At 45.0% G+C, this 12,305-nt stretch overlaps 1 protein-coding gene across 1 annotated transcript in view; it reads right to left on the bottom strand.

Annotated features, from left to right (window-relative positions):
- DIAPH3 (diaphanous related formin 3) overlaps positions 1-12,305 on the bottom strand; it is a 754,726-nt gene that overhangs the window by 465,618 nt on the left and 276,803 nt on the right. The window contains 1 exon segment of the mRNA XM_040425381.1: positions 523-633. Coding sequence (XP_040281315.1) covers positions 523-633 — 111 coding nt within the window.

Below are 12,305 nucleotides of genomic sequence, written 5' to 3'. Positions count from 1 at the left end.
GCAGAGCTGATGAAAGCCTAAGGAGTAGAGTCTTCTGAGCAGCACTGCAATTATTTTATCATCAAAGTTTCAGTCACCCTTTAATCTGCCCCAGGATTCTTATTAATGCCTGGAGGGGTCCTACTGCACGTGCAGCTTGAACCGCGGATACGGATAACCTCCGGCCACAGGTGGACCGCATCTATATTGTCAGTAGCAAGTCCGGGTGCAGCACAGCAATTAGTGGTATCCACTATGCAGTAGGCGCAGCGCATGGAACTGCGCCCCCAGAATTCTATTAGAGCAAGGATTTGTGCATTAAATCAGTGTTTCAACAGAAGACATACACACGCCAGAAGATCTACTGTGGCTGGTTTAGCATGCTGCATATTCAGTAATAAGACTGGGGTTATTTGAAGCACATCTCGTCTCTGCAAACGAGATTACATTATTCCGAAAAGAGAAGCATATGAAATAAGCTTTCCACTCGGGTGTCCGGAAATTTAAATATTAATGTAAAAACAGTGGCTACAGGGCACTTACTGGCAATATCGCCTTCAATCCGCAGCGCATAAATTCATTTCTGATGTGAAGTCTGAAGTCCAGATCATCAGGCGATGTAACAAGTGCATTGATGAGCTGCATACACGCCACCTACAGCAGACAAACCGGGAGAGAAAATTAAAATCTCTTATTTCCAGTTTTCATTATGTTTCAATGGTAAAGAGGTCATTACAGGAACAAGGCTTGGGCGCTGGGTCCGCTTAGAAATAAGATGAGACAGAGAGAGTGCCTAAATAATAGATTCATTAGAGGCTCTTAGATGCAGTACAATACATATTGTCATATAATCATGCAAAAGACGACGAGATCAATACACCTAAATAGCATCTTATCAGCAGCAGTCATAAGATATAGATTTTTCCATGTACTAACATAGTAAAATGCATATCGCTGTGTTGGCAGGCCTGGATCCCACTGAACGCAGCACATCAGGCCTTTTCAGAATTCATGGAACCAATACTGTGTAAAATTAAATCAGGCAAAACACATTATCCGCAGCCCGAATTTCCAGCAACATAATACCCTGCGATGTGCCTGAGAACCTTTAAGCAGAACTGAAGTTAAAAAATTGCCCTTTTGCACTGCAGTCATCTCTATGTATTTTTCATGTGTTTTCTTAAGGCCTTACTGTCAAAGCTTTTCAACGGAATCGCTCCTCTCACTGTAATGAATTGCACTATAAAGGAAATGCAATGGAAGAAAGCAAAATAGGAGAAAACTGGCGCTGCTGGCAACCAGACGGAAATAACTCCCACAGGTATTATAGCTCTACAGTTGTCACCTTGAAAGCCAACCGCAATCTTCAGTCTCTGCTGTTAGCTCAGAGTCATGCTTTTCAGAACACAACGGAGTGCCAGGAACTACCCAATTTATGGCGCCGCGAAGAACATGCCAGCTAAAGACAGGGACGGATTAAAGCAGACCGTATTGATTATCATATCTGCAAACAGCTTTACACAACTTACATTGAGTATAGAGAAATGCAGAAGCTCTTTGCAAGCCGTAAATATTCTTATTACAATGTGGGCAGAAAATTAATCCACTTATTAGAAGTCCGATCCTCGCACAGCTTTGTGCTCCTGCCTGCAGCCCGCCAAGAACACAGGCTCATTTAATGCTGGAAATTTTAACAACCAGTCCAGAACACACATGAATTATTACTGCTCGCCATCCTACCAGAACCTTCCCCTACATTCACCGAGACTGTCATGTCTGATGCAGTCTGAGTGTCGCACCCACGCTGTGCGACTAGTAGAGGGGTTGTCGGTTTCTGTTATAGCGAACGTCACTCTGCACTGTCGGAATAATCTCACGACCCCTCTGATTTAGAATGGGGTCTGATGGCTCGTGCTGAATTGTGTGTTTCAACAGGGGATATAGTACTGCATGCAAATACAAAAATAATCTGCAACATGGGGTCAGACACAGATGTGAACAGAGCCTTACTCTGCCTGAACATACACGTAATGTATCAATTATGGTGCATGGATCATACAGCATATGTACAAGCTAATTCTTCAAATACTGAGTTCTCTGACATTTGTGAAACAGGGGAAGTGGCTTACCTGCTCCCTAGGCTAGCATGATTTTCAGGACTACTAAGTGACTGAGAGGGATCATACAATACACTATGTTGGATGCACTTTCTATTTAAAGGGGTTATCGCCTGACTAATGTATAAAATGAAAATCAGAGATCATATAGTACATGGCAATCCCTTTCTAAAACCGCTAGAATCAGCCCAGTACCTCACATGGATCCAGAGATTTCCCCATTCATTGATCTGCTAGATTTATATCAAGCTGAGAGCTCAAGGGGAGTGTCTTTTCTGCTGCAGATCAGGAGGCGTGTCCATTCTGCTGGAGCTCTCTCCCTATCACAGCTCAGTAGGCGTGTCTATTCCACTGCTGCTCTCTCTCTATCACAGCTCAGGAGGCAGTTGAAGGATGAAACTGAGCATGTGCGGCCTTCTCAGTGAGCAGGACAAAGAAATAAGAGGGGGGAAAAAACAGCAGGTGGCGCTCTACAGATACTTTAACTCAGTGGCTATACTAAATGTTTAATTACATGCAATTACAAAAGAACTAATATCCAGGTGCTGGCTTGAAAACTGTAGAATATTTTTTGAGGGACAACCCCTTTAACCTGTATAGCATTTCATGGATGTTTAGTGGATCTTATTCCATTTACTAGTGTAACTCTATGAGGCTGGAAACGCACATGCAATTTTTGGTGCAACTTTTTAAGCCAAAACCAAAAGTGCATCTGACAGGAAGTCCATCATTTCAAATTCCTTTTGTATCCACTCATCGTTTTGGCTCAAAACAACATACCAAAAAGAGCCATAAAAACTGCATGTCCGATTGCTGTGGTGTAACTAGAGTTATCTGGTCCCCACAGCAACTTCTTAGTATCCTCCTCCTCCTCCTGTGCACCCCCCCCCCCCCCCACTCCTGCAGCTAGTCAAGATAACTCTGTCAGACCAGGTCAGGCCGCTCCACCTGTTTCCTACATGTATATACTGTATATAATGTATGTCATTGTATAATAGTGTTGAGGTGGCCCTGATGATAAAGTCTTTCACCCTCCTAGGCAGGCCCCTTCTAAGTTCAGGCCCCATAGCAGCCTCTTTCCTATAGCTACACCCCTGTGCGATTGCATCCTAAGGATATGGCCATGTGTAGCATAAATGAAGCAGATTTTCCAGTAGCAGCAAAGGGTATGACATTTAAAAAAATCAGTGGATATGGCCCATTTGCAGAGGACAAGCTGCTATAAACAGTCCTGTATTCAGTAAAAAGGAGAAAAATAAAATGCTGCTAGAAAACTACTCAAGAACCAATTACTGATTATAGTAAAACATTAACTGCAGAACCCATAAGACTTCTAGCCATGATATCTCCTGTAATCATAAATGAGAACTCTTAGCAGGATGACCCTATGCTTCCCACTGCTACCAAGCTACTGCAGTCTAAATAAAGGGGTTGTCCAGGGTATGATTAAAGGGTTAACCTCTTTCCCCCAGAAACAGTCCCCATTCAAAGAGTTAGAGCTGCATTTCCAGACACAGCTTCAGGAGGAGAGAGATGCTTTTATGGGGGACAACCTCTTTTGTTCACCAACATATATAAACCTAATTCATAAATTACTATGTTGTGCAACTCATTTTCCTTTGATAATTAAGAAGTTCTCTGCTTCGGGCAATCTGTAATCTTTAGAAGGATCACAAAGGTCTCCCCTATTACAATGTCCAGCTATCACATGTAATCTGTCTGTAAACTTGAAGGTAAGAAGTCAACTTCCATACACCATCTCCATAGGACAACTGAAACATTACACAAAAACTATTCAAACCACTGGGTTGTCCGACTAATGCAGGACAGGGAAGGTCCTTCAAAATGAGAGACGCTCTTTATAACTGCTCTGCACTCTGGCCATGAGACGAGGACCTGAACAGAGGACCCAGCTATACTAACTAAAAATTCCCTAATCTGGTACATGAAAAGGAGTTTTCCTAAACTGCACAATTGCTTTAAAACAGCAGATCCAAGTGCCAGTTCTTCTGCTCTTGTAACAATGGCATCAGCTCCGGTATTGGTTTAGAAAATAAAATTTGTAGTTGGATTGAAAATTGGCTTGACGATCATATCCAAAGAGTTGTGGTCAATGATTCCTACTCTGAATGGTCCCCGGATATAAGTGGTGTAAGCCAAGGTTCGGTGCTGGGTCCGCTATTATTTAACTTATGCATTAATGACAGAGTATGGGATTAATAGTGCTGTTTCTATTTTTGCAGATGACCCCAAACTTTGTAATACGGTCCAGCCTATGGAACATGTTAATAAGTTACAAGCTGACTTGGACAAACTTACTGTTTGGGCCTCCATTTGGCAAATGAGGTTCAATATAGATAAATGTAAAGTTATGCATTTGGGGGCTAAATCTGCATGCTGTTGTAAAACTAACTCCCAGTATGCCTACAGCTATCAGCCCACTGCTGGGCATGATGGGATTTGTAGTTTTACAACAGCTGGAGAGCCCCAGTTTGCCCATCCCTGTCCTAGGGGGAATAAAACTGGGAGAGTCACTGGTTAACCGCTTTACGTCCGCCCATAGGATATAAACGTCCTATGGGTGGACGTCTATTTCTGAACGGACGTTCCAGAACGTCCGTTCAGAAAGTGCAGCTGCACGCTAATCGTGCAGCTGCTGATCGGGTTGCCCACTGTCAGTGACAGCAGGGCAACCCTAAGACAAGGCAGGGACAGTTCCCAGGTGTCCCTGCCTTCCGGATCGCTGCATACACAGCACTCGGTGAGCGCTGTGTATGCAGAGAAGGAAGCGCTATGCGCTTCCTGTTAAGGCCCGGCGGTCATGTGACCGCCGGGACCGGAGTGTGCAGGAGCTGTGTGAGGTCTCTCTGAGACCTCGATCAGCCCTGCTCTGAGGCTGTACAGCCTCTCTAGGGGTGTATTTGTCCTGTAACTGGGGCTACTATGTCAGCCCCAGTTACAGGAGAAATAAACAGTAAGAAAAAAAAAAAAGTGAAGTAAAATGTCCCCCAGAGGTCTTGTATGACCTTATGGGGGACGAAAAGTGTAAAATAAAAAAAATAAAAATAAAAGGTTGAAAATAAAAAAATTAAAAAAAGTTTCACATGTAGAAAAAAAAAAAAAAGTCCCCAAGTAAGGAATGAAACAAAAAAAGTTAAAAATAGAAAAAATAAAAAAAGTATACATATTAGGTATTGCCGCGTCCGTAAAAACCAGCTCTATAAAAATATCACATGACCTAACCCCTCGGGTGAACACCGTAAAAAAACAAAAAAAAAAAAAAAAAAAAAAAAATGTCAAAACAAGCAATTTTTGTCACCTTGCATCACAAAAGGTGCAACACCAAGTGATCAAAAACGCGTATGTCCCACAAAATAGTACCAATAAAACCGTCACCTCATCCCGCAAAAAATGAGCCCCTACATAAGAAAATCTCTCAAAAAATAAAAAAACTATAGCTCTCAGAACATGGACACATTAAAACATAATTTTTTTGTTTCAAAAATGCTATTATTGTGTAAAACTTTAATAAATGAGAAAAAGTATACATATTAGGTATCGCCACGTCCGTAACAATCTGCTCTATAAAAATGTCACTTGACTGAACCCCTCAGGTGAACGCTGTAAAATTAAATAAATAGAAACTGTGCTAAAACAACCAATTTTTTGGTCACCTTGCCCCATAAAGTGTTATAATGAATGATCAAAAAATCATATGTACCCAAAAATAGTACTAATAAAACTGGCACCTTATCCCCTAGTTTCCAAAATGGGGTCACTTCTTAGGAGTTTCTACTGTAAGGGTGCATCAGGGGGCTTCAAATGGGACATGGCATCTAAAAACCATGTGGAGTTCCTTTTCTTCTGCGCCCTGCCGTGTGCCCATACAGCAGTTTACGACCACATGTGGGGTGTTTCTGTAAACCGCAGAATCTGGGTAATAAATATTGAGTTTTGTTTGGCTGTTAACCATCAATGTGTTAAAGAAAAAAATTGATTAAAATGGAAAATCTGCCAAAAAAGTGAAATTAAAAAATTTGATCTCCATTTTCCTTTTATTCTTGTGGAACGCCAAAAGGGTTAACAAAGTTTGTAAAATCGGTTTTGAATACCTTGAGGGGTGTAGTTTCTACAATGGGGTCATTTATGGGGGTATCCACTATGTAGGCCCCACAAAGGGACTTCAGACCTGAACTGGAACTTAAAAAGTGGGTTTTGGCAATTTTCTTAAAAATTTGAAGAATTGCTTCTAAACTTCTAAGCCTTCTAACGTCCTAAAAAAAAAAATTACATTTCCAAAATGATGCCAACATCAAGTAGACATATGGGGAATGTTAAATAATAAATATTTTATGGAGGTATCACTTTGTTTTAAAAGCAGAGAAATTGAAATTTAGAAAATTGCGAATTTTTCAAATTTTTGGGTAAATTTGGGATTTTTTCATAAATAAAGGTGAAATATTTTGACTCAAATTTATGACTATCATGAAGTACAATGTGTCACGAGAAAACAATCTCTGAATGACTTGGATAAATAAAGGCGTTCCAAAGTTATTACCACATAAAGTGAGATATGTCAGTTTTGCAAAATTTGGCCTGGTCAGGAAGGGGGCAAATGGCCCAGATGGCAGGTGGTTAAGAAGTATCTAGGTGTACGAGTAGATCATAGCCTAAATAAAAGCCAGCTGCCTCTAAGGCCAACAGAATTTTGTCTTGTATAAAAGGAGGTGTCGCGAGACAGGAATGTAATATTGCCACTATACAAAGTGTTGGTACAGCCTCACCTGGAATACGCAGTTCAGTTCTGGGCACCAGTCCATAAAAAGGATGCACTGGAGTTAGAAAGAGTACAGACAGAGCAACTAACTCATAAAGGGCCTGGACAATCTTAGTAATGAGCAAATATTAAATGAACTGAATTTGTTTAGCCTTGAAAAATGACGTCTAAGGGGGACACATGATTAACCTATACAAATATATAAACCAACCATACAAAACATATCAATAGAAGCTATTCTGTGTTAAACCCCCTTAAAAAACAAGGGACCACTCCCCACGCCAGTCAAAAGCGCCGACAAGCATACTTTACTGTAAGGGTGTGAATCTCTGGAATAGCCTGCAGAGATGGTCACTAGAGTTGAGCGGACACCTGGATGATCGGGTTCGGCAGGTTGGGCTGAACTTGAAAAAAAAGTTTGAATTTGGGACCCGAACCCCATTGAAGTCAATGGGGACCCGAACTTTTGGGCACTAAGATGGCTCTAAAATAGTCCTGGAAAGGGCTAGAGTGCTGCAAAAGGCATCAAAATGTGCTTAAGAGCATGGCAACTGTTCTGCAAACAAATGTGGATAGGGAAATGACTTAAAATAACATAAAATACAGAAAAATTAAAAATAATCTGGATCTAGGAGTAGGAGATTGAGGAGGCGGCGGATGGGTGGATGTGGCGGTGTAGGTTGAAGCGGCGGTGAAGGAGAAAAAGCCAACACTGATTTGTGTTATTTTTTTATTTTTTAATTGGGGTATCCCCCAAAATATTCGAACGTATAACAAAATAAAACAAAGAATAAGTGCACTTGAGTACAAGAATGGATGGTTGAGGCTGGTATAAATGTCTATTCTGCACAAGGTACAGAAAAGTCCTGTGGGATCCATGCCTGGTTCATTTTAATAAACGTAAGCTTGTCCACATTGGCTGCGGCCTGTGATAATGCTCTCTGCCATGCTAAACACACGTTCACACTATACACTGGCTGCAGGGCAGGTCAGCACCTCAAGGCTGACAAAGCTTTTCCACATTTTGGCCATGCTAACCCTGCTTTCTCAGGAGCTGGCGGTGCCCCAGCTGCGTTGGCGACCTCTTCCTCCTCCTCTGCCTTCGCCCTGTGCTTCCACTGTGCCCCCGCTGTCAGGTGGGAATGCCATCATCAGCTTGCGCTTGTAGTCGCGCATCTTCCAATCAGTAACAGATGTTTTCACTAAATTTAGTTCCCTGTCAGCAATGCAGAGCAGGGGTTCATTCACGGCAAAAGGGGGTTCATGTAGGCTAGAGGGATGTGCTTCAGAGCATGGCAACTGCTCTGCAAACAAATGTGGATAGGGAAATAACTTAAAAAGAAATAAAATAACTAAAAATTACAAATTATTAACCTGCAACTCAGAGAAGGATATGGAGTCAGAGGTTGAGGAGGCGGTGAATGTGGTGTTGTAGGTGGAGGCACCAATGGAGGAGGAACAGGTAGCCAACAATGTTTTTATTTTTATTTTATATTGGGGTAGGTAGCCCCCAAAATATTGGGACAAATAAAAAAAATAAAAAAGAAAACAAAGAATCATTGCACTTGACTGGAGTACAAGAATGTATGTTTGATGGTGGTATAAATGTCTATTCTGCACAAGGTACAGACAAGTCTTGTGGGATCCAAGCCTGGTTCATTTTAATAAATGTGAGCTTGTCCACGTTGGCTGTGGACAGGCGGCTGCGTCTGTCTGTAATGACGCCTCCTGCCGTGCTAAATACACGTTAAGAGAGTACACTGGCTGCAGGGCAGGCCAGCACCTCCAAGGCATACAGGGCAAGCTCTGGCCATGTGGACAAATTGGAGACCCAGAAGTTGAATGGGGCAGAACCATCAGTCAGTACGTGTAGGCGTGTGCACAGGTACTGTTCCACCATGTTGTTAAAATGCTGCCTCCTGCTAACACGCTCCATATCAGCAGTTGGGGCCGGTTGTTGCGGCGAGGTGACAAAGCTTTTCCACATGTCGGCCATGCTAACCCTGCTTTCTGAAATGCTGGCGCTGACACAGCTGCGTTGGCGACCTCTTCCTCCTCCCCTGCCTTCGCCTTGTGCTTCCACTTGTCCCCCGGCGTCAGTCGGGAATGGTCTCAGGAGTGCGTCAACCAGCGTGCGCCTGTAGTCCCGCATCTTCCGATCACGCTCCAGTGAGGGAATTAAGGACGGCACATTGTCTTTGTAACGGGGATCCAGCAGGGTGGCCACCCAGTAGTCAGCACACGTTAAAATGTGGGCAACTCTGCAGTCGTTGGGCAGAAACTGCAGCATGTAGTCGCTCATGTGTGCCAGGCTGCCCAGAAGTAAGGACAAGCTGTCCTCTGTGGGAGGTGTATCGTCTGCGTCCTCCGTATCCCCCCAGCCACGCACCAGTAATGGGCCCGAGCTGCGTTGGATACCACCCCGCTGTGAGCATGCTTCATCCCCATCCTCCTCCAGTGGTGGGCCCTGGCTGGGCAAATTTGTACCTGGCCTCTGCTGTAGCAAAAATCCGCTTTCTGAGCCACTTCTAAAAGACTGGCCTGAAAGTGTTCGAGATGACCCCTCTTCCATCATCGCCCTAAGCGTTTTCTCAAGGAGACATAGAAGTGGTAATGTAACGCTGATAACGGCGCCATCGCCACTGGCCATGTTGGTGGAGTACTCGAAAATAGCGCAACAGAGCACACAGGTCTCGCATGGAGGCCCAGTCATTGGTGGTGAAATGGTTCTGTTCCGCAGTGCGACTGACCCGTGCGTGCTGCAGCTGAAACTCCACTATGGCCTGCTGCTGCTCGCACAGTCTCTCCAGCATGTGCAAGGTGGAGTCCCACCTGGTGGGCACGTCGCATATGAGGCGGTGAGCGGAAAGGCCGAAGTTACGCTGTAGAGCAGACAGCCGAGCGGCGGTAGGATGAGAACGCTGGAAGCACGCACAGACGGTCCGCACTTTATGCAGCAGCTCTGACATGTCGGGGGAGTTGTGAATGAATTTCTGCACCACCAAATTAGTCCCAGAGCTGCAACGAGATTTCGCCCATTATCGCACACCACCAGGCCGGGCTTGAGGCCCACTGGCAGCAACCACTCGTCGGTCTGTTGTTCTATACCCTGCCACAACTCCTGCGCGGTGTGGGGCCTGTCCCCCAAACACATCAGTTTCAGAATGGCCTGCTGACGTTTACCCCTGGCTGTGCTGAAGTTGGTGGTGAAGGTCTGTCACTGACCGGATGAGGAGGTGGTAGAAGAGGAGGAGGAAGCCGAGTAGGAAGAGGAGGCAACAGGAGGCAAAGAATGATGCCCTGCAATCCTTGGCGGCGGAAGGATGTGCGCCAAACAGCTCTCCGCCTGGGGCCCAGCCGCCACTCCCTTTACCCAGTGTGCAGTTAGGGAGATATAGCTTGCCTGGCCGTGCTTTCTAGTCCACGTATCTGTGTTTAGGTGGACCTTGCCACAGATGGCGTTGCAGGGAGGGCACGGCTCTCCTGGAGAAGTAGTGGCGGCTGGGAACGACGTAGTGTGGGACAGCAAGTGACATGAGCTGTTTGAAGCTGTCTGTCTCCATCAGCCTGAATGACAGCATTTTAAAGGCCAGCAGTTTAGAACTGCTGGCATTCAGGGCCAGGGATCGAGGGTGGCTAGGTGGGAATTTATGCTTTCTCTCAAAGGTTTGTGAGATGGAGAGCTGAACGCTTCAGTTCCGTGTGACATGGTGGAGATGCTTGGTGACGGCACATCCTCTGTTTGCTGGGCGGCAGGTGCCAACGTTCCTCCAGAGGCGGAGGAAGAGGCCGAGGCAGCAGCAGAAGAGGGAGCAGGAGGGGCCTGAGCCCTTTCTTGGTTTTGAAGGTGCTTACTCCACTGCAGCCCGTGTCTCGCATGTAGATGCCTGGTCATGCAGGTTGTGCTAAGGTTCAGAACATTAATGCCTCGCTTCAGGCTCTGATGGCACAGCGTGCAAACCACTCGGGTCTTGTCGTCAGCACATTGTGTGAAGAAGTGCCATGCCAGGGAACTCCTTGAAGCTGCCTTTGGTGTGCTCGGTCCCTGGTGACGGTGGCCAGTAGCAGGCGAACTGTTTTGGCGACGGCTGCTCTGCTTTTGCACCCTGCTCCCGCTTTTGCTACGCTGTTGGCTCGGTCTAACCACTGCCCCTTCCTCTGAACTGTGAAAGTCAGTGGCACAACCTTCATTCCATGTGGGGTCTGGGACCTCATCGTCCCCTGCATAGTCTTCCATCCAGTCTTCCTCCCTGACCTCCTTTTCGGTCTGCACACTGCAGAAAGACTCAGCAGTTGGCACCTGTGTTTCGTCATCATCAGAGACGTGCTAAGGTGGTATTCCCATGTCCTCATCAGGAAACATAAGTGGTTGTGCGTCAGTGCATTCTATGTCTTCCACCCCTGGGAAAGGGCTAGGTGGATGCCCTTGGGTAACCCTGCCAGCAGAGTCTGCAAACAGCATAAGAGACTGCTGCATGACTTAAAGCTCAGACAGGTTCCCCGATATGCATGGGGGTGATGTGACAGATTGATGGGCATGGGTTTCAGGCGCCACCTGTGCGCTTTCTGCAGAAGACTGGGTGGGAGATAATGTGAATGTGCTGGATCCACTGTCGGCCACCCAATTGACTAGCGCCTGTACTTACTCAGGCCTTACCATCCTTAGAACAGCATTAGGCCCGACCAAATATCGCTGTAGGTTCAGTAGGACGTGTAGCTGTGGCAGAACGGCCACGTCCTGTCCCTGCACCAGAGGCTCCACCAACACCACGACCGCGTACATTATTAGATGTTTGCCACATAGTTAGCGTTCACAAAGCAAAGTAAAAAGTATTTATGTTAAAAATAATTCACCGCCAATATAAACCCTGATGTAGGGTATTGCACTCTATTATTTTTTTTAAAAAACTCTATATGACAGCGGTATTTGTGGCCTAAACGTGACACTCACTTATGCACGTCTTAACGCAGATGTGCAGTATATCAGAGGCTTTTTTCACCCCAGTAATCAAAAAGCCGTATTTCTGGCCTAAATGTGACAGTCACTTATGCTTGTCTAATCCCAGATGTGCAGTATATTAGAGGGTTTTTTCACCCCAGTAACTAAAAAGCACGATTTCTGGCCTAAATGTGACAGTCACTTATGCTTGTCTAATCCCAGATGTGCAGTATATCAGAGACTTTTTTCACCCCAGTATGCCAAAGCTGTATTTCTGGACTTGCAGATAGTGCACCAGCACAGGCTATCGTTGCATAAAATGGCTGCCGATCATGTATTGATATTGACTACCTGAAGAAAAAAAAGTTTGTTTTCAGCAGTAATTGGCTCAGGGCAGGCTTAAAAAAAATTGTGCACTGCACCCACAAAACACTTTCTGTAGATCGCTGAGAAAATAAACCAGTTCTTGATAAGATTGCTCTCTGATCTCTCC

This window comes from Bufo bufo, chromosome 3 (assembly GCF_905171765.1).
Source record: "Bufo bufo chromosome 3, aBufBuf1.1, whole genome shotgun sequence".
Lineage (NCBI taxonomy): Eukaryota > Metazoa > Chordata > Amphibia > Anura > Bufonidae > Bufo > Bufo bufo.
This window is presented reverse-complemented; position numbering and strand designations above follow the sequence as displayed.